General features: G+C 33.0%; 1 protein-coding gene across 3 annotated transcripts in view; it reads left to right on the top strand.

Annotated features, from left to right (window-relative positions):
- LOC115218117 (corticotropin-releasing factor receptor 2-like) overlaps nucleotides 1-25701 on the top strand; it is a 430528-nt gene that overhangs the window by 256739 nt on the left and 148088 nt on the right. For all 3 annotated transcript variants that reach the window (XM_036503119.1, XM_036503118.1, XM_036503122.1), the window contains one exon: nucleotides 24043-24150. In XM_036503119.1, coding sequence (XP_036359012.1) covers nucleotides 24043-24150 — 108 coding nt within the window. The remainder of the gene's footprint in view (nucleotides 1-24042; nucleotides 24151-25701) is intronic.

Here is a 25701-nt window from a genome sequence, read left to right as displayed (position 1 = left end):
AGTAGTAGTAGTAGTAAGTAGTAGTAGTAGTAGTAGTAGTAGTAGTAGTAGTAGTAGTAGTAGTAATGGTAGTAGTATAAATGCCGGTATTCAAAATAATCTCTGATTTCCTGTAGTAAATTGGAATATGGAGGTAAACACAAATGTTTTCGATAGCTGAATGAATCTTTGTATAAAGCTCAATAAAGAATATTATTTAAAAGTTATCCTGAATAATACTGCTCCGAAACGAATATAGGCTAGGCACAATTCCTCTTATCTACTTTTTCTTATTAATTACGTATTTATGGCAACAAATTAAAGAGTTTGTGTGCATCATCATTTACTTAGCGAATATATTCGTGAACGTACTCTTCCGTTTTCTGATACTGTTCATATTTTTTCGTTTGTTAATTACAATCCTTTTATTTCAAAGTAGCTCAAAGGTTAAAAAAGTTCTAACTATTATTCCAGTATTATTGATTATTTTATTTCCGAATGGATTTCGTTATTTCGCTTTTTTTCGCCCCTCCACCCCAATGTGACATTATTGTGACCTTCTTATTAGCAGTTCTCCTAGCAGTTCTCCGAATAGGACCTCTGACTTTTAGTTCATCCTGCCATTAAAATACTCAATCAAAGATAAAATTACTTTATTGATTGGAATTTTTGATTATTTTATTTCGGTTTTCAGTTTTATTTTTGATGTTTTACCGTGAGTCAAATGAATATCAGCTTAATTGATAATTCTATTAAGCATAGCATTTAATTTTCCCTCTTCTGGTTTTCCAGATATATTTGCAGTTAAAAGATTCCCTTGCTTCATTTTCTAAATTTTCATCGATTAATTTGGTTCTGTCAATATTTTTCTATTTTGTTCATTCAAATTTTGTATTTGCACTTTATTTTAACCATATTCCACTAACCTGGGTATCAGAAGTTTTTCGATATGAGACTATTTTACATCAAACTTGGAATGCGTTAAAATGCAGCATTTGTAGTCGTTGTATTCTTGTAACATCCATATTGACGCTATTATATGAGGATAATCATTAGGTTTCTTAAACATCATTGATATGACAGGAATATCGTTAGAAAACAAATAAACTTGATGCTGATGGCTTTAGCATGAATAGATTAAGAAGAGAAATATGAAGAAATAAGATGGTATATTTTATGTAGATGAAGAACTATAATTGTAAGTAAAATATCAGATAGAGAATTCAACATTAATACGCTGCAATTATGCCTTTATACAACATGAAGCAAGACAGATGTAACAGAATAAGTATGAAACAATTTCATATTCAATGCCAAACAAACATTTATAATGACACAAACGGTGTAAGTTAGTAAATGTCATAAACGACTTTGATGTGTGTCATTTTTAATATTAACACATCCGTATACATAAATCTAGTGTATAAATGTATAGTGTCACACTTAAAAGTAGATTCCGAAATATACAGAATTCATGTCAATAAGATCGTAGAGTATTATTTGAGAAATAAATATGTTTTATATTAACACAATATCTAATATATGCTTTATTTAGAGAAAGAACAAAATTGTATAGCTGGCAAATCATATAAATGAAAACATATTCATAAAATATCAACTTTGTTTAATAAGATGAAAATTAGATTAGACGATAAATAATTCTAAGGGGATTGAAATAGTGCTATTCGTGTTTACCAAAACCACGCAAAAAAAAAGGGATTAAGAATTATCTAAGTTAAGAACTAAATATATACAATCTTCAAATTTTTCAGAGAAGAAATTTTCTCCCTTTCGATGATATATGTCTCATCAGGGAACAAAAATTGTGTTTCGACTCTGTGGCCTTTCTAAGTTTATTCACGATAACCTACAGCAAATGCTAAGACGATATGAGAAGGAATAAAAGTTCTAACTCATCACGAAGGATATTATAACAAGAAATCACTGCTAGTAATCCATACCTGCATCTACAATGCACGAAACCGGACTTGCAGAGTAGTGCGTGGCAGTTACATTAAATGTAGCTACACCAATGTATTTTCTTATAAGGCACAGCTAACTTTGTAATATTTAATTTTTACGTTAAAAGATTCTCTCTATCTTCCTTTCCCTGCAGCTAAACAACTAGCAAATTAGAATGAAAAAGAAGAAGAAATGCAGTAAAAATATGTCTTTTAAATTATGAACTATCATCTGTCTTCTATATTCCCTCTTCTACATTTCCTCTTAATCGTAGGAGGCTGAATTTAATATAATTAACTAGAATCTAGAGCTATACCGCGCTGATAATTTCCAAGAAGTCTGAAAAAGTGCTATTTGATTAGAAAATATTTTGTTTTGTATAAAAAAGAAAAAAACTAAAAGATGTCTAATTTATGAACTAAATAAACAGGATCTTCGAATTTGTCAGAAAAGAAATACTTTCTATTCTGATAACATATTTCCCGCCAGGGTCAAACATGCAATTCTAGTAGCAGCAATTAAGATTGAAGTACTCTTGTGTTTCAATATCTTTTAATGAAAAGAAGTATAAGGACTACGAAATTAAGAGTTACTAAAGCAAGTATGCCAGATAAAGCTAACGTTTATTCTTGAAGAATAATATGTGAAATACAACCTTCCACGAAGTTAAAAATTACGACGGTTTATAAAGGACAGGAGTTCATAGTTTAAAAGATACATTTCATGCAGCTTTTTTTCTTTTTTACTGATATTCCATAACAAAGGAATGTCGTTGCTTATTGTAATCTAATATACTGAGCACAACTTATCGTTCAGTTGGTTATATTTTTGCAATGGTTAAAGTGGATTGTGATCTACTCATTTTCTTCACTGGCTAGGTCATTTCAAGTAACCTTAGGTATACTATTATTTGTAATATAGGCAAAGTTCATAGACATTAAACATTGGAAACTAAACCAGTACTTCGAATAAATTTTAATATATTCCACATAGAGAATATAGAAAATATTACTTTATTTTGCGGTTGTACGGAACAGTTATTTATTTGAAATTCCGTTTTTTCGTGTAAAATGTTTTGTCTCCTTCACTATAGATTAGATGCATATAATAAATTTGACAATTTCGACGACCTGTCAGAGAAAGACATATTAGTGAGTCTGTGATAAATCCGAGTAAGTGATCTGATGTGACACTTATCTTCAATATTCATTTATTGAAATCTCTCCTAACTAGGGGAACATTTACTTTTTAATTTATAACTCTAATTTATAATATTCTAAAAAGTAAAATCTATCAAGATATTTGATGGAAATTTAATTCTTATAATATACTCTAATAGCAAGAAGGGCATATTATATGAATTTTCGTAATTTCTATATGTATAAACCAGTGTATAAATTCAGGAGGAATATGTTTCCTCTAGCTGTTCAAACTCTAATAAAGCTTTTATACAATTGTATAGTATCATCTTCGTTCCTTCATCTTTTTATTATTATTTTCTGCAGTAGAAGTACCAACTGATCAATTCGAAATTCCGAAATTTCTTCGGGATTACAGATTGTATGAAACACCCTGTGGATTACATGAATATGAATTCTGACTGTGCTCCCTTGATATTTTGTTAGCCAGATTTTGCATAGATAGCTGCCTGAGGTTTTCGCTTAGATTCATTTAAACCCTATTTTCTCTCACTTAATAAATTTCACTCTTTATATAAAGGAAATACTACCTGCCTGGAAAATATAAGTATGTCCCATCGGACGGAGGATATCAACTTTTCTTACATTTGACGAGATGTTTAATATCATTTTGTAAGTGACTAATCCTTGTAAGAGTCCATTATTTTAAGATACGACATTCAACGTATTCATTCATATTCAACGGATCAACTAATAATAGCAATATACTGACAAAATCCAACCAAACAAAGCAAAGGCAACAAGAAACGATAAATTGAATATTAGTTGAAAAAAAGGCCAGCTAGTTTGGGAGAGGGAATAAGTCGATTAGACCTAGTGCTCAAATGATACTTTATCGACCCCGAAAACATAAACGGCAAAGTCGACTTCGGTGGAATTTGAACTCACTGCGTAGAGACGGACGGAATGCTGCTAAGCATTTTGCACGGTGCGCTAAATGTTCTGGCACATCACCACCCTAGAAACCATGTATTAATATTAACAACAACATTAAAGAAAATAATGCATCAAATGGAACCTCTTTGGTTTGCTTCTGCTACACATAACAGCTGAATCTACTTAAAATCACATTGTCTGTGTTATATAAAAATAAGTGTGGTTAAATTGACTGCGAGCAGTTTGCTCAATCATGGCTGTACTGGGTCGCAACAATGATAACATCATAAAATGAAAATAGTATATCTTTTACATTTAAATTTAATTTGCCAAAATATTTTCGTCGCTTTGACACCGTGACCTGTTCACTAACAAAATTAAATTTAAATGTTGAAGTGATACTAACGGTTTTTGTGTGTTTCTTAGATGGCTTATAAACACCTTCCACGCTGCAATTGATTTCGTTCCAGCACAAGCTAAACCTGAACATCTTGGTTTCTCGTGAAAGCACACAAAATCTGCGGTGTAAGCTGAACCTTGCAATTCTCTCGTTAACAGTGTGGCTACATTGTACATTGAAACCCACTCTGTGTCTGTATAATTTCAATATATTTGAACATAACAAATTTGAGTCAATGATGAATCATGAATACGGTTGAATCCTTTTATAAAATTAGCAGTTAAAATTTTGTCATATTACATTGTACCGCATTTTAAATTAGTTCACAAATATTGTACAACGTAAATAAAATTTACTACAAGGGCAGGGAAGATATGAGAGAGCATCCTTGCTTATTATATGATGCTCAATTCTGACAGTCATAATATAATAACAGTATATCATTCAAGCACAAGGCAATCAATTACTTCCTTCTGAGAGGGTTCGCTGATATATACCATCAAACCCAGTACTTGGTTGAAACTATATTTTAACGAATTAAATATGATGGGCATTCATGATTTAATTTATGGACGTAAAAGAACCATGCCTTTGTACAGCTAAGTATATTATCTTACAGTTTAAAGTTTCTGCCAGTCAATAGTATCTTGATAATTGACGAGAGAAGTACGCAATGAAAGTGAAGATACTGGAAAATAGAGACAAACAAGGGCAACGTATCATTTGCTGACGCTGTCCTTCGCTTGAATGTACTGTAAATTTAAATAGAACACGATAACAAAAATATGGCATAGTGTATATAATGGTTACGTTCAAAATGTTGCAAAATATATCCACACGGCTTCTATCCCGTGACGAGTCGACATTTGTTCTCCATTTGCAAGAGAGATTTAAACCTGCGTCAGTCATATGAGGTATTTTATTACCCACCAAATTTGTAAATGCTCGTAATTCCTAATTGGCACCTTGCGTCTTTCACTGCCTCCAGCATCACATCTTACTCGGTGAGGTGTGTAGTAAATGGAGTGGTGCAATTGTACCCCAGTTGTCATAGGAGGCAGCCGTTGCTTTGTTTTCCACTGGTGGTGAATCGCAGTGAACTATAATATCTATATAATGAGCTCACTTTATATCACCCTTTTCCTTTCCATTTCAATTCAAGGAAATATATTGTGGCTATTTTTAATGAACACAACTTTTCTCTGTTATTATATTGGTGTTTCGCCTACAACTGACAATATGCTTATGCAATAAACTTATTATAAGTTTTATTTCAATGATTAATAATTGGGTCATCCCATGAATTAAGCGGTTTTTCAATTGCTTGAACCAAAAGTCGGATGGGGACGAAATAAACTATTTGCATCATACTTACTTTTATTCTTAGTGCAAGTTTTGAAGAGTGCAGTTCAATGTTAACAACTATCTTTTCAAAGCTGTAATGGAAGTGACAAGGAAGTATATTCGGAATATTTTCCTTTATGTGTTCAATAAAGGCAATAACGCAACGGAACATTAATACAGTATATGGGGTTTGGACAATAAACGTAATCCAGTGTCAACGGTGGTTCCAGAAATTTCAATCTGCATGCTACTACCTACAATATGAGCCACGTCCTGGAAGATCTGTTGAGTTCGACGAGGACATCCTGTAAATCCTGGTGGAACAACATCCCATCGTAACTGTTGACGGACTAGCCAAGAAGCTTGGATTTGGTCATTCAACGAGTCGTTCAAGTCAGCGGTAGAAGAAAGAACGACCACTTTGTTTTCAACACGAAAGCTGTACTTGCTGAGCCACATAGAGCGAGGATGTCATATCAAAGGGTGGAGCAGTTTGGATGGGAAATGATGCCCACCCACCGTAATCGCCGGACATTGCCCCATCTTATGATTTGTTCTGCAGTCTTCAAAATCATTTAGACGGAAAAAATATGAATTCTATAGACGAAGTCAGAACTCTACTGGGGGAGTATTTTTCGTCACAAACAAGTGAATTTTGGAAGAGAGGCTTTGTAAATCTACAAGATAGATGGATAATGAAGGAGAGTATATTTAGATTAAAAAAGAACTTTGTTTATCTTAATTTTGAAAAATAAAACAAATATAATAAAAAACGCATTATTTATGAGATGACCCAATATATCTTCAGTTCAAGTTTTAAATACAACGTACGTTATAACGGAAACTGTTATGTTATTTTTTCCAGCAGTATGATAATAGTTTACATCATCGTAACAACATAAGCATACATATATTGGAGTGTGTAAACACCTCAAGGGACTATCCATTTTCGGAAATCTGTGGTGACTAATGCAGGATTCACGAAGTGTTTAATGATACGTAGTCCACCATAGTGTTTGTGCGTTTCATTCGAGAAGGTGCAACGATATATGTTTTTGAAGAGAACATAGAGATTGATATGCATACTATATCGCTGAAATTTAACGAGACGAATATAACTCCTCCTTCATATATATAACCTAATATATAATATAATGATTTTATGTGTATACCTGTTATCTTACCGGTAAATTTAGAAGCGTACTTTTGTCACTATGAGAAATATCACAGAATAAATCATACATATAAGTCATACATACATACATACATACAACATCAAAAACAACAACAATAATAATGGTTACAAATCTCGCCACAAGGGCAGAAATTTTGGGGGAGGGGATGAGTCGATTACATCGACCCCGGTGTTCAACTGGTACTTATTTAATCGTCCCGAAAAGATGAAAGGAAAAGTCGACTTCGACGGAATTTGAACTCAGAACGTAGCGACGGGTAAAATACCGCTAGACATTTCGTCCAGTATGCTAACGATTCTGCCAGATCATCGTTTTGACAATGATAATAATAATGTAACTTACATGAAAGTTCGTTGCACGTATACAAGACGAGGACATGACTATTATTTTTGAAAAGTATTACTCAGTCATTTGCTCCCGCTCCGCCTCCCCCTCCTCCCCATCCCTCCTCATCTTCAACGTCATCTCTGTCGTCTTCTGTCTCTACCTCTTTTATTCTGAATGTGCTTCTGTGTGCGAAGCCTTACTTTATTCATTGCCTAGTGTGTACACTCAACCTGCTTCTATTTTAAGTCTTTCAATGATCTGTCCCTCTCTATATATATTACGTAAAGTTTGACTAGGAAATATAAGCGAGTGAGCAAGCGGCCAGTATTGATACCGGCTGTCATTTAATAGAGAGTGTTTGAGGAAATTAAAAAGAAAATACAAGTTTCTAGAACCACGGTCCCATTAATGTTCTATATTCTATATGACTGGAAAAGAGAAGTTTAATAGAGTTTCAAACGTTACGATTGATTTTGAATATCTGAAAGAGAATGATCGAATTTATCTACCTGCACAATACGAACCAAAGAAAGAACTTCAAGTTGGTAAACTGCTCTGCTAGAAATGACATTAAAATGCACTTTAAACCACGCCCTACCAACCTAAATAAAGATGTCTTGAAAATAGCCTTTCCAGTACACAAAACAAAGGAGATGGCCCTCTTCGCTGTAGTGCATTTAACTGTATGCTATCCTAATCAATTCTGAGTGAGGTTTAAACAAAATCAAGAATCATTAGACATATCCACATAAAAAAAAATATAAAAAGATTGGATGTTATCGATTAAATGAATTGAAAAATGCAGCAATATATATTATTCACCTCTACACTTACGATGCATTCAGTATATTTACAAAAATGCATTGTAGACGCATTTTTCAATCCCATGTATTTCAAGGCTTTCAATAGAGAAATGTAATTGAAAATAAATAATCGAATGGTTTTTTGAAACATGTTCTTTTGATTTTTTTTCTAAGAATCAATACAACAATTATTCTTTGCTTAAAATTGTATATAATTTATGACAATGCTAGCTATGTTCTATTAAAGTAAATAGCGTTCATATATCCACTGCTCTTCCTAAGTGAGAGAAAAATAAATACAAAGCATGTATGGTTTTAGAGCATTTAACACAGACAGCTATTACTAACAGTAATTGTATTTTTTAAGAATGCAAGTAATGCCGATTGTGTTTGAGATGCGTTTAGGATAACAAAGGTATTTACAACAATGGTCTATACTGTGACATTTGTTAAGCCATTAAACAGAGTGATATCAATCAATAACGAACTTGGAAAAATATTTAGGTCTTGTGTAGCAAAGATCTAAAGCTTACACCTAAGCAGATATTTGATTAATTTCTAAAATATAGGTCCATAAAATGATACGCAAACACATACATATGACAACACACACACTCAACGCACACACACATACACACATACAAACACACACATAAGAATATATACATACGTACAGTAATACGAATATGTGTTGGCTTATGTGTATAAGCGTGTGAGCATGTGAATATATATTTACTGATATAAACGATAAATGAAATAGAGATAAAATATACAATCCAATAATTAATTTATATTATAATATAACATACTATTCTCTGAATATAATATAATATAAAATAACATAACATAAACAATTATTAAAAAACAAAAAAAAATCAACAATTTGTTTCGTCTTTTATATATTTTTTGATATATAAACAATTTAATTTCTTTATATAAGCGTCATTAGAGCCAATGGTTTGAGGATTGACGAAATTCTGTGAGAAAGGACGGCTGGATTGTAAAAAAAAATAATTCAAATGCTTATGTATTATGAACGTGAGCGTTAGCCATTCAACTACATATCAATTATTATTAAAAAACAACAAAATTATAACAGACAAAATAATAAAGTAGAATCTACAACTATCGAAGCTTATTTCTATATATCTCAAATAATATTAAACCAAACTTGTTCATGTCGAAAACAATCTTTCGCTTTTGTAATAACATACAAAAATAATATGTATATGTATATAATTATTAGGGTGTTACTTAATCTAGAAACTGTAATTGGAATCAATGTTGTTGCTTTACCTCTTACTCTTAGATTGTGCCAAAAATTTTAAATAGATACATTACATAATGATGATTCTTACAATAATAATATGAATCATCAGGCCCAGTTGATCGCAAAACCCTTGTGTTTCATCACAGAAGGAGCTGGAAAAACCAACTCACTATTCTTTTATCGGTGTTGGATCGAAGCAAAAATACGAGAGAACGATGGCGATAACGAATTAGTGATAATTATCTGTGATATAATCCAGAATTAGTGATATAATCCAGATAACAATCCAAGGAATTTATTTTATATTCATATATATCTGGGTTCAACTATGTTGAAATACGGCGTTTCAAAGATGCCTGCGCGGGAAATTGCAAGTATACATGCTGATAGAATCAAAATTAAACTTATTTTGGTGGACGTCCAGTCATAACCGAGTAAGACCACTTCCTATTCTCGATAAGTCAATGCAAAAGTTCCAAGAGTCCAGGAAGTTTCTGTGCGTGAATTCATTTTGAGTGGATAAAATAATGCACAGCAGTGAAACCATTCTTCATTGCCATAGCAGCAGTGGCACAACATAGGCTGAGACGACTAAAACCAAATGCATTTCAAGCTTTTTTATACCGGATTATCTTTTAGAAGGACTCCCTAAAGAGAACTAGCATTCCTTCACTCCCAGTACATTATATGCTAGTCAACCCATAGCTGGGACCCTAACAAGTACTGCTACGCCAGCTCATAGCATATCCGGGAAGAGTGAGTAAGAAGTGGTTCAACAGTCTTGAATATTCTGGTGCTCTCATACCAGCGTCCCCGCTACTGGTTGCTGTTTAAATTCAAACCCAGGACTTAGACTTACGCATATACTTATACATAATATAGACAAATATAGTCAACAGATAATAGCCACATACACTTCAAGTACAAAAGAATATGTAGTGCTCACATAGTTTGAACTTGTAATCCAAAATCTTTATCGAGGACTTAGTCTCCGTAGTGGAAAGCGGCTATATGAAGAATGCCGGTGAGCTGATATGGAGATATGCAAATAAACAAATAAACGCGCTTGGGCTCGATATATAAAATATACATACATATACATATACATATATATATATATATATATATATATATATATATATATATATATATATGTGTATATATATATATATATATATATATATATATATATATATATATATTATATATATATATATATGTGTATATATATATATATATATACATATATATATATATATATATATATATAATATATATATATATATATATATATATATATATACACACATGCAAATTCAAGCAGGGATATATGCAGAGAGAAACAAGAGCTGAAAATATTCAGATGAACATTCATGTATAAATATACAGATATTAATGTATAAATATATAGATATTTATATATTTATGTATAAATATTCAGATATTTATATAATTCATGTATAAGTGTATATGAGGTCTGATAATTAAGTACCCAGACTGTTGTCATAGAACTAGCATCCTAAAATACATATATACTTAGCAATACATACAGATACCAAACAACCTATATATACACTAAACATACAAGCGTTGGCATATGCTTCATATATATATATATATACAGACAAATATAGACCAAACATAAATATATAGAAATGCATATATATGTATCCGCGCACACACATGCATGCGCATAATATCTCCTGGTGTGTGCTTATTACAACTTAGTTGTTACAGGCGAGAGAAAGAAAACAACGAAAAGATGTAAAAAGAAATACAAGAAAAAGAAACAGAAAATTAGAAAGAGAAAGAGAAAAATAGATAGAGGCAGAGGGTAAGATGATTTGGAAGTTAGCGTTCCTAAAACGTATCTAACGAATGTTAGGTACTTCGTTCAGATTGCAAACGCACATATATAAAACGATATGCATATTTACATAAGTCAAACATACGTACAAATACACACACATATAGACAGTCATACAAATGTAGAAATAAATATATATAATTTTAAATTTGTAAAACAGTCGACGGCTTTCTTAGTAGCATTATAATACAAAAATAACTATATATAAGTTGTAAAGCCAAATTCAAATGCGAAGGTTGAAATATTTCCGAAAGTCAAAACATTTATACCCATACATTATTTTTTCGATTGACATTTTAAATCTCGCAGCTTGACTGCAGGAATTTAAGAGCTCGCGTCTTCTAGTTCAATGCATGTTTATCCTGGAACAGAATGAGTGGTGAAGATTACACTTCATAGATCTTCTATAAGCTTTATGTTTTTTATGGTGGTGCTTTTTCCAAAATTGTCCAGCTGTTATTGAAAGGACGGGTGTCATTCTCCTTTAATTGCCAAACATATTTTGCAAGACTTGTCCTATTTTAGGGTTATCGGAAAGATTTTCGGTGGTAATAAAACCGAGTCTTGAATGAATTTCCTGTTCAAAAGAGAGTCCACGATACATTTCTGCTGCTTGAAAATGAAAAGAAAGGTGAAGTACATGTTTGTGTGTGTATGAAATTTACCTCATTTTTGCAAACCAGAAATACGGATTTGACTAAGAAGATACAGTGAAGTGCTTTTAGAAGAGGAAGTAGACTGCATCAAGTGAAAAATAAATGCGACAGATAATTACCACTCAAGGAAAAACCATTCAAGTGCTTGTGCCACTAGAAAGAAAGCGTAACTATGAATAAATATTCAAGTGATGTCCATTAGAGTAAGTCAATGAAACAAGTTCGATCATTTTACAGGTCACAAGAAGAGGATCTACCTTTCGGCAGGATAAAGAACTATCAATCTTTTGAATTTTTAATATCTATGAAACTAAAACAATACTAATAATAATTCTCTAAAAGAGATATAGACAGTAACTGCTCGATAACATAAGGGACTAAAGCCATCTGAACATGGCTAGGGACAGGGCAGGGTGGTGGGGGTGTTACTGTTGCATTTAGCCCCAGGCGAACATCGACGTCGCTAGATAGGCTTGACACCGTCACGGTGTCCTTTAACCTGCAAAGGGAGATAATTCCCCGATGAAGCGGAAACCACACACGGACCATGGTTTCAAGGTGTATTGCCTATCGTCAACGTGTGGTAGGCCTCCGCTTCCTCGACGAAATCTCACTCTGCAGGTTATTCATATATAGATTTTCAAGCAAAATACATTTGCTGATTTCGAAAATCTGTTCGACAGCAATAATAATTCTCTAAAAGAGATATAGACAGTAACACCCCCACCACCCTGCCCTGTCCCTAGCCATATTCAGATGGCTTTAGTCCCTTATGTTATCGAGCAGTTACTGTCTATATCTCTTTTAGAGAATTATTATTGCTGTCGAACAGATTTTCGAAATCAGCAAATGTATTTTGCTTGAAAATCTATATATGAATAACCTGCAGAGTGAGATTTCGTCGAGGAAGCGGAGGCCTACCACACGTTGACGATAGGCAATACACCTTGAAACCATGGTCCGTGTGTGGTTTCCGCTTCATCGGGGAATTATCTCCCTTTGCAGGTTAAAGGACACCGTGACGGTGTCAAGCCTATCTAGCGACGTCGATGTTCGCCTGGGGCTAAATGCAACAGTAACACCCCCACCACCCTGCCCTGTCCCTAGCCATGTTCAGATGGCTTTAGTCCCTTATGTTAAAACAATACTGTTTTCTATAAAGAACGAAGACAAAATTTTACATTCTTTGAACTAACAGATCATTCGGTCGTGATAATAAATCAGCAATCTTATGGAAGCAACGTATTCATTTTTATCTAGTTCTTGCTATTTTCAACTGCATTTTGTGATTTATAGCTTTGTTCGAAAGGACATTTGCTTCACATGCCAGACATAAACTGAATTGTCGTGGGACATCATTATTTCCTTTCACTGCAACACTATATAGCGAGGTAATTGCAAATCATCTCTTTGCAACAGTTCGATTACTTCACACGCAAAAATGTGTTGATCTTTTTCTGGCAAGTATCAACGACTGAACAAATCACAGCTACCTAGAAGCGGCATTAATAATTGTAGAATATAAAAACGTTTTATATTCTGTTCAAAAGCCAAATCTAATGGTGATATTAGAGGTGTAGGATATACCCCACGAGAAAAAATGACGCGATCGAAGAACACTTCATATATACGTTTCTGTCTTATTACGACTGATCATAAAACAGAAATCTTTCATGTGTAATTTTAGGATTCTTCGAAATGATAATTTAGCATATTTCCATTTTATCTTTTGTTTATCATTATATGTTTCAAGTGTCTGTAGTTATAGTAAATAGGAAAAGGATTTTGTCTTCGTCAATAAAGTGCTGTGCAACGACGTATATTACAACTTGTATGAATGTATATGTGTATGCTTGTATGTATGTATAAGTTGTTTACACTGAATATTGCGATCTCGTAACACTCACTGAAAGAGACCTTGCAGTTTTTGATGGACTGCTTGACTATGAACTTACAAAAAGATTTTTAAGACCGTAGTCATTCTACATCCAGAGCTAGGTAAGCCATATATCCCACCATCGATATACGCCAAGGGTGAAACGTTAGAAGTCAGGGATTTGTTTGTATAACTTGCTAGCAAACAATATAAATTTAATATATTAAACGAGATCAGCTATATACTTTCTAATGTCGGTGACGCTTTTGGAGACTTTGAATCGAGGATGTGGTTGCGATTCGGCCAAATATTCTAATGACCTCGTAGAGATCTCATGTAATTGATACAAGATCACTGATGTGTCAAGCCCATGATTATAAAATACAATCATAGATGTTGTGGTCATCTTGTCCAAGTAGAGGATGCTCGCATGCCTAAAACAGGTGCTGTGTGGGGAGATAACTGAAGCAAAGCGTTCCCAGTGCAAATTCTGCAAGCGTTTTAAAAGGAATATAAAAGACACTCTTAAAAAGAGATTAGTATTGATACTACCAAAGGAAAGATCTCCTATAATTCAGAGAGACGTGGAGGGACCTGATTGCTACTGGAGCTAAAGAATTCGAGAAATGTAGATATGCGTATGCATATAAGTTAAAAGGTAATTCTTGATATATGTAGGATGTGAGCCCTTTCCCTGCGAAAGGCACGAAAAACTCTGTTACGTGTAATCATGTTTGCCTCTGAAAAGCAGACCTACTCAGCCACAAGCATAGCCAAGGGTTTGCTCCCGTGTACCAGTGTTCCAGTTTGTTCTATCTTGCAGCTTGTATACTAGAGTGTGTGATTGGGTCAATGGACTCACTCCACAAACAAGGTCCCATCATCCAGGTGGTCAGGCTGCTAACCGAAAGCTAATTTGTAAAGGGTGTGGAATGATTTGTTGAGCTCTTTCAAGCATCAGGAACCATATGAGATATCATAAGCAATGGGGAGACCAAATGTCAGATATTTCTGAGAGTGAATTGAGTCTGATAAATGATCTCACTGTTTCCTGAGTTGAAATATACTATGTATGCATGTATGTTTGCCTATAATATTTTTTTTTGCATCCTTATATCGAGAGACTCAATTGAGATAATGATACAAATAAATACGCTTGGTCTTAACATATAAAATGTATATATATACATGTGAATATATATATATATATACTCTTTTACTCTTTTACTTGTTTCAGTCATTTGACTGCGGCCATGCTGGAGCACCACCTTTTAGTACTTATTCTATCGGTCTCTTTTTGCCGAACCGCTAAGTGACGGGGACCTAAACACACCAGCATCGGTTGTCAAGCAATGCTAGGGGGACAAACACAGACACACAAACACACGCATACATATATATATACATATATACGACATGCTTCTTTCAGTTTCCTTCTACAAAATCCACTCACAAGGCATTGGTCGGCCCGGGGCTATAGCAGAAGACACTTGCCCAAGATGCCACGCAGTGGGACTGAACCCGCAACCGTGTGGTTGGTTAGCAAGCTACTTACCACACAGCCACTCCTGCGCCTATATATATATATATATATATATATATATATATATATATATTATATATATATATATATACATATATATAATATGAATATATATATATGTATATATATATATATATACATATATATAAATAGATATACATACACACACGCACACGCGCGCGCACGCACACACACACGCACGCACGCGCACACACACACACACACACACATATAAGATTCTTTTTAAAATCATTTTATACCAACTTTCTCATCTGTTTGGATTACCGCTATACATTCACCATCTGCATATTTTAATATCCTCTTTGAATTCTATGAAGACATACACCCCGAAGGCACATTTACGTATTTTTATATATTTATAAATTTCTATATAATATGTTGTGTATATGAATGCACTAATATATACTGTGGAATATCTGACGCTTTGAAATATACTGAGAGAAATATGAACACTGACCTTTGAAATTTGTTCTCTCTCTCACACACACACTCTCTTGAGATTATATTCCTGGGGCGGCTCTATACGAGCGCTAATTAATTTGTGCTGTATGAGGGAATACTTATCCTAATTTATTCTTTCATTTTATATATATATATATATATATATATATATATATAATATATATATATATATATATATATATATATATATATAATATATATATATATATATTATATATATATATATATAATATATATATATATATATATATATATAGGTGCAGGAGTGGCCGTGTGGTAAGTAGCTTGCTTACCAACCACATGGTTCCGGTTTCAGTCCCACTGCGTGGCAACTTGGTGAAGTGTTTTCTGCTATAGCCTCGGGCCAACCAAACCCTTGTGAGTGGATTTGGTAGACGGAAACTGAAAGAAGCCTGTCGTATATATGTATATATATGTACGTGTATGTACATGTTTGTGTGTCTGTGTTTGCCTCCCCAACATCGCCGATGCTGGTGTGTTTACATCCCCGTAAACAGCAAAAGAGACCGATAGAATAAGTACTAGGCTTACAAAGAATAAGTGCTGGGCTCGATTTGCTCAACTAAAGGCGGTGCTCCAGCATGGCTACACTCAAATGACTGAAATAAGTAAAAGAGTAAAAGAGTATACATACATACATAAAAGAGTATACATACATAGATATATACACACACACACACACACACACACACACATATATATATATATATATATACATACATGCATACATACATACGCGTATGTGTATGATTGTGTATAGAATATTTTACTCAAAGGAAATTCCAACTTCATCTCATTTACACGTTCGATTTACAATCTTATAACAATATAATATGATATAATATAATATAATATAATATAATATAATGAAAAACTAGAATATTAAATGTCCATTCTGATTGAACTAGTACTTTCATGCATTAAACTATGCAATCTTCACGTTCATGTAGTAGAGTTGACAGATATGTTTTACAATTTATAGTTGTATTGAGATAACTAAAATGTGTGCCTTAAATATATTTGTATAGACCCCGGAATATTACGCTTTGGAAACTGTTCTCTGACGAATCAGTATATGGCTTTACTAACTTACTTGAGTTGATTGGTGTCACGGTTTGTTGAACATGCGAAGAGATCTTATCCAAAGCATTGGTTCTTTTTAGGAATGTTGTAAAAAAAGTAGCTGTGGTAATAGAACTTTAAACACAAGATAAGACTATTTTACTGACCTTTCTCGTGACTTAGCTAGTGTTTGCCTGCTATCGTCATCATGGAACTTGTAGTATTGCTGTTGTCGTTGTTGTTAGTGGTAGTGGTTGTAGCGGTAGAAATCGTATCTCTAAGTATCATTATTATCATTTATTTAGCTTGGGTTGCAATTTATTAATAACGCTCTTTTTTCTGATTTTTTTCTCGGATTCACTCAGACAGTGAAATGTCTGACGGACATCAGGGTCTCTAATTTGCTGTCGGTGAATACGTTAACGTTCTTATAGTGCATTTCCAGTCTGACACATATATAGTTCTTCACAATTCGGGCATTTGATGCAGTAAATTAAATTAAATTTCTGCTTTTGCAGTTCATATTTGCGTTTGTGAATATTTTCCGGTTTTTGTGTTCATATAGTGGCCGGTGTGTATGAATTGGCATGTGCCACCTCGGCTATCATTGCATTTTGTTACAGTGAATAGTTCGTCTTGTTCGCTGTGGTCAAACTTTGCATTTGTTAATAATTGGTTCGAGTTTTTAGGTTGTCTTTTATAAGAACCATAACTCGGTCTGTGATTACATATTTTAATTCATTAGATAGAGTAATTACGGTAGGTTTGCTTTGGCAATGTTGAAGATATTCTGGTGACATGGGTTGTGTGTCTCTGTAAATGGTATGACTTGTCCTTGACTACACCCCTGATATATACATATATATATATATATATTATATATATATATATATATATTATATATATATATATATATATATATAATATATATATATATATATTTGTAAAAAAGAAGTTTGAAAACGCCACTATATTAGATAAATTTTGATTTTCTTATGAATTTTACATGTTTCGGTTCTTGAAAAACGAACCATATCAAAAATATTATAAAAAGTAAAGTGTAATAGAAAAGTTCATAATTGTTTCTTACTGGTCTCAATAGAATCAATTTCAGAAACAATAATGAACTTCTTTACTACACTCAACTTGAAATTTATAGCTATTGTACCTACTACCGACAAAACACCACCACATGGACTCTATTGAGACCAGTAAGAAACAATTATGAATTTTTCTATTACACTTTACTTTTTATAATATTTTCGATAAGGTTCGTTTTTTTCAAGAACCGAAACATGGAAAATTCATAAGAAAATCAAAATTGATCTAATATAGTGGCGTTTTCAAACTTCTTTGTTACAAATATATACCCACTAGTATACGATTTACTCTTATTATATATATATATTTTCTTTACTATATACTGAACCTTACAAAGGTCCTGACAATTAATTTGTCGTATTTACATACCGAAATTTACCGGTAAATAATTGTTGGTTACATGAAAAACCACAGGAAAATTATTTACCATTTTTATTGCATTATATATATATATATATATATATATATATATATATATATAAAAAAGTTGAGTTGTGGGGTATCGCACGAGTGGGATTATATATGAAAAAAGGTTTGAAAATGCAATTTAAACGATGTTTATTTACTTAACCGGTTTCACTCTTTGGTAAAAGATTGTCAAAAGTAACTTTGAATATTATGGGTTCAAAAAAAGTTTTTTACATAATTGTCACATTGAATATTATGAATTCAAAAATGTTTTTTTATACATAATTGTCACATTACATGTATAACTATAGTATAAAAAAGTTCAATAGTATGATGAGAATATTTGGAAAAATTGGCAGAAAAGAATAAAACAAATATATTATTGGAAATTTGGTTGCGTTAATTATTGGTTGTCGCAAATTGTCACATTACATGTATATATATACAGTCTTTGGTAGAAAGGACATGTTAAAGACATAAGGAAGTGTAATAGTTTGGTGAGAAAGCTTGTAATATTGACAGAGAAAATTAAAATGGATATTTTAGACATCTCAGAATATTTTGAATCGAAGGCGAGAATTTGTTTTTTACTGACCTGTTTGTTTTAGCAGAAAAGTTGGATTGAGAGAAAAAAGATATGTACCCAGTTTGGTTTATACTTCCCCTTCAAGCATCAGTGATTTTGGGGTTATTGGGAGGTGAGTATGCGGGTGTGAATAGATGTGTCCGTGTGCCTGCTGGTCAGACAGCGTCTGTTTGTCACACACATATATACACACACACACAACAACAATACACACACACACATAGTATACACACACACACTACATACACACAACACACACACACAGAACACACACACACACAACGCACCCACATATATAATATATACACACAGCACACAAATATAACATGTATTTATATATAATATACACACATATATACACATACACACACAACACACACAACACACACACACACACCACACACACACACACACACACACACGCACACATATATACATAATATAAATATCACACAAATACACCTGGCATATATATACACATACAATACACATACACAGCATGTATATAATACACATACACAATATATGCATGCAATATACATACGCAATACATACATATAATATATATATATATAGACAATGCATATACATATATACATATATACATATAAATAGTGTTTACATACACATACATAGATATACCACATATACACACAATATACATACATACAATGCATACACATACACGTACGCATACATATAATATATATAGACACACACACACATAACATACATACACAATGCATACATATATATACACGCAACGCATATACATGTATTCATGTATATATAGCACACTTACAATATACATATATACAATGCACACATACACACATATATACACTTAATTGTACACATACATATACAGTACACATACATACAATATACATATAAACAATGCGCATGCAAATAATGCACATGTTTATACACACATATACATGAAAATATATATACACCCACACACATACACACACACACACATATATATATACACATATATATATATATATATATATACACATACAATACACATACACACACACATATATATATACACACACACACACACACATATATATATATAAAATTCACACACACACCCACACACACAAAATACAAACCTATAGCGTACACACTCAAATATATCTCTACATACCGCACACACACACAAACAATGTACTCACATATACACACATACCATGCATATACACACACAGCACACACACATATATATATATATAAAAACAAATACACATGTAAATACATACACACGTACACAATGCTCACACACACACACACACATACACACACACACGCACACAGTGCACACACACACACATATATATACACGTGCACACACACACACACAACGCGCGCACACACACACACATACACACACGCACACACACACTCACATACATATACACACGCGCACACACACAACGTGCACACTCACACACACACACACACAACACCCACACACATACATAACCTACATATATATAATGCATGCGTGTGCGAGCCACGTATGTGTGCGGTCAATGCCCGCTAGTGTGTCCTATGCGTGCCGATGCGCGCATGTGCCCGCCCGCACGATATGCTGTGAGTGTGCGCGTGCCCCTGTGTGCCTGCTCTGGATGTGTGCCCAGGGGGTATGTTAGAGTATGTTTAGTTGTGGTCTGTATTTTTGAATAAGATTACATTCCTTATTTATTCGTGTTTGGTCTGTGGTGTTGTCCGAGCATTGGTATAGTGGGAAGACTAAGAATTTGGGGGACTTATTGTGTGCACAAAGGTCTAAGTGTCCACTTAGTGGTATCTGTCTTGTGGAGGGGTCCCTCAGTGTTGTCGGTGAACTGTCATTCTTTCTCTGAGGGTAAGGCTCGTTTGCCCTATATAGTCTTCGTGGCATCCTTCACACCTTATGACGTAGAGTAAATTTTTTGATGCGCACGTGAAATTATTTTTTATGATGAATGTGTGTCCCGAGTGGAACTTGTACGACGATCCCTCAATGAGGTGGATGCAGGTCTTGCAATTGGGGCGACCACATTTTTTGATGGTGGGCGGTGGGTTTGTGTTGTGTAATTTTGCGTTGGTGAGGAGGTTTTTTAGGGATTTAGGTTGTCTCTTACTTTTTATTATTTTATGAGCTGCCAGTATTTTTTTCAGGCGTGGGTCATGATTTAGTTGTGGAATGTTGTTGTATATAATAGTGTAAGCTTCTGCATTCCTTGGGTTGTGTGTTGAGAGATAGGGGAGGCTATTTACTGTACTGTGGATGTGTTTGGGTTTTCGTAGGTCTTGAATGTTGATTGATTTGGCCCGTTCTATTCCGTGCTGTGTGTGTATATGCATGGTATGTGTGTATATGTGAGTACATTGTTTGTGTGTGTGTGCGGTATGTAGAGATATATTTGAGTGTGTACGCTATAGGTTTGTATTTTGTGTGTGTGGGTGTGTGTGTGAATTTTATATATATATATGTGTGTGTATGTGTGTGAAAAAATATATGTATGTGCATGTATGTATGTATGTATATGTATATATATGTATATATGTGTATATATATATATGTGTGTGTGTATGTGTGTGGGTGTATATATATTTTCATGTATATGTGTGTATAAACATGTGCATTATTTGCATGCGCATTGTTTATATGTATATTGTATGTATGTGTACTGTATATGTATGTGTACAATTAAGTGTATATATGTGTGTATGTGTGCATTGTATATATGTATATTGTAAGTGTGCTATATATACATGAATACATGTATATGCGTTGCGTGTATATATATGTATGCATTGTGTATGTATGTTATGTGTGGTGTGGTCTATATATATTATATGTATGCGTACGTGTATGTGTATGCATTGTATGTATGTATATTGTGTGTATATGTGGTATATCTATGTATGTGTATGTAAACACTATTTATATGTATATATGTATATATGTATATGCATTGTCTATATATATATATATTATATGTATGTATTGCGTATGTATATTGCATGCATATATTGTGTATGTGTATTATATACATGCTGTGTATGTGTATTGTATGTGTATATATATGCCAGGTGTATTTGTGTGATATTTATATTATGTATATATGTGTGCGTGTGTTGTGTGTGTGTGTGTGTGTGTGTGTGTGTGTGTGTGTGTGTTGTGTGTGTATGTGTTATATATGTGTGTATATTATATATAAATACATGTTATATTTGTGTGCTGTGTGTATATATTATATATGTGGGTGCGTTTGTGTGTGTGTGTTCTGTGTGTGTGGTTGTTGTGTATGTAGTGTGTGTGTGTATACTATGTGTGTGTGTGTATTGTTGTTGTGTGTGTGTATATATGTGTGTGACAAACAGACGCTGTCTGACCAGCAGGCACACGGACACATCTATTCACCCCGCATACTCACCTCCCAATCCCCAAAATCTGATGCTTGAAGGGGAAGTATAAACCAAACTGGGTACATATCTTTTTTTCTCTCAATCCAACTTTTCTGCTAAAACAAACAGGTCAGTAAAAAACAAATTCTCGCCTTCGATTCAAAATATTCTGAGATGTCTAAAATATCCATTTTAATTTTCTCTGTCAATATTACAAGCTTTCTCACCAAACTATTACACTTCCTTATGTCTTTAACATGTCCTTTCTACCAAAGACTGTATATATATACATGTAATGTGACAATTTGCGACAACCAATAATTAACGCAACCAAATTTCCAATAATATATTTGTTTTATTCTTTTCTGCCAATTTTTCCAAATATTCTCATCATACTATTGAACTTTTTTATACTATATTTATACATGTAATGTGACAATTATGTATAAAAAAACATTTTTGAATTCATAATATTCAATGTGACAATTATGTAAAAAACTTTTTTTGAACCCATAATATTCAAAGTTACTTTTGACGATCTTTTACCAAAGAGTGAAACCGGTTAAGTAAATAAACATCGTTTAAATTGCATTTTCAAACCTTTTTCATATATATATATATATATATATATATATATATATATATATATATATATAATATATATATATGTGGAGGCGCAATGGCCCCATGGTTAAGGCAGCGGGCTCGCGGTCGTAGGATCGCGGTTTCGATTCCCAGACCGGGCGTTGTGTGTGTTTATGAGCGAAAACACCTAAAAGCTCCACAAGGCTCCGGCAGGAGGGGGGTAATCCCTGCTGTACTCTTTCACCACTCTTTCTGTTGGCCTACTCGCTTAGTCAGCGGGGTGGCCTCATTCAAAGGCTAAAGCAATGCGAACGCATTGTGACCAGCGATGGTCTGGTGGGTCACGTGATCACGTGATATATATATGTATATGTATATATTATTTATATATTGAAAAATATAGAGATATATAAAGAAATACAAAAAATTCAAAATATTTAGTGATGAACATTCGTATAAGTTATATTTATTGGGCGGAGAGATAGCCAATATGTATGTATGTATGTATGTATGTATGCATGTATGTATGTATGTATGTATGTATGTATGTATGTATGTATGTATGTATGTACATATAGATACATAGTATGTACATATAGATACATATATATATCTGTACATGTATATGTATATAATATGTATATAAATAAATAATATATATATCACAGACGGCATAGAAGTTTGTAATTTATGTTCATATTGCCCATAACATATAGCACCTGTATTTCCAACTTTCAGTCAGATATTAAACATACATTACAGTGTATATTGTTAAGATCAGAATATAATTGCTTCCATACACCTTGTGTCATGCAGTATGGCTTATAGAGGTTGAAATGATTCGTGTACCTAAAAATAACCATGTATTTTCAAACATCAAAACCAAATAATTTTTTATGTATAACTCAACGATAAATTTTATCAAAAATATAGTGAAATGTTTAATTTATTTCGAAATATTTTCTTTCAGAATTAAAGCCTGAAATAATTGATATTATATATTTTATTGAACAATATAGCAACCTTTTTTCTTCTTTTTTTATTCATCTTACTATAAGTATATTTCCAAAGCAATATTTCATATATTGAACAGATCCGTTCTGTCCAGAATTATGGGATACGCTTCAATGCTGGGCAGCGACACCAGCGAATACAACAATATACCAAAAATGTCCAGAAAGTATTGGATTCACACATTCAGGTAATTTGAATATCATTTTCAAAATAATATTACCAGTTGTCTATTGTCATGTGCATTTTGCAATATGTTCTGATTTATAGTTAGTGATAAACTCAATAAATAATTATAGGAATTGTAAATGGGACGGACACATTTCAGGTCACTGAGCTGTAGGTGGTGTATAAAGGATTAATTTACGTAGCATCAGCTGATACTTGATGTGTTGTCATAGGAGCGAATTAAAACGTATCAAACTGTAACGAAATACACGTTTCTGATGCAGACAAGTATTTCCTTTCCGTGGTTACTATATTGAAAGTATCTTACATAAATTTTTAATGATATAAGAAAAAACGAGTTCATTTGGTAATTCAACCCAGATTACTTCCTTCCACATACACGAACATACAACGACATTCTAACAATGATAGATTTTCTATCATATATCACCGACTATTCTTTTACTGCAATGTGTTTCCTTCTTCGAACAAGCTTGGTAAAGATAGCAGCCAGATCATAATCGACAGCCTACCTTCTTAAAGACATAACATTTTGGATAATGAACTCAGAAATGCATACAATCTGGAAAAAGGCATAATATAAAGCAATTATAATGCTTGAGTGTAGTTCTAGTCTCCCAAAGTTGATAAACGGTTTAAAAAGAACTACATATAGCAATATTTACATTATTTACATTTGACGGATATTTGTCCTCATCTTGTTTGTTGCTAAACAAAACGTTTTTGCTTAAACACCCTCCAGCCTTCATCAGCTGTCTTAGGGAAATTTCGAACCTGAGTTCTCATTCCTAAGATATCCTTCTATGTTATTATTCTTGTTGTTGTTGTTATTATTATTATTATTATTATTATTATTATTATTATTATTATTATTATTATTATTATATTATTATTATTATTCAGGTCACTGCTTGGAATCGAACTCGGAATCTTGGGGTTGGTAGCCCCTGCTCTTAAGAAATGTCACGGTAAAAAAAAGAGACAGCAGTCTGACAGAAAGGTCTTAAGAACACGGGCTACTAACCCCAAGATATTACGAGTTCGATTCCAGGCAGTGACCTGAATAATAATAATAATAATAATAATAATAATAATAATAATAATAATAATAATAATAATAATAACAACAACATAGAAAAATACCTTAGTAATGAGAACCCATGTTTGAAATTTCCCCAAAACACTTCATGAAGGCTGGAGGGTATATCAGTGGTAACGTTGTGTTATCAACAAACAAGATGAGGACAAATGTCCGTCAAATGTAAATAATGTAAATAATGTACATAATCTCTCATATCTTAAATATAGAACTGTTTTAAATATTGCAATTTACAACTTTTATCCATTGAAGCCGAAACGAATTAGTATTTTCCGAGCATCTCCTTCGAAACTGACGGAAATACTCAATAATTCATTCAAAGCTTACTCATCCCTAAATACAAAGGATATAAAACCAACAAATGCTCTCATTTTAAGTACTAAAACCTCGTCCTTCAGTTATGTCAGCTTATCATCTTCCAGTTATAGATCCAACTCGCCTAAAATAACTGAT

This window comes from Octopus sinensis, linkage group LG1, assembly GCF_006345805.1.
Source record: "Octopus sinensis linkage group LG1, ASM634580v1, whole genome shotgun sequence".
Lineage (NCBI taxonomy): Eukaryota > Metazoa > Mollusca > Cephalopoda > Octopoda > Octopodidae > Octopus > Octopus sinensis.
This window is presented reverse-complemented; position numbering and strand designations above follow the sequence as displayed.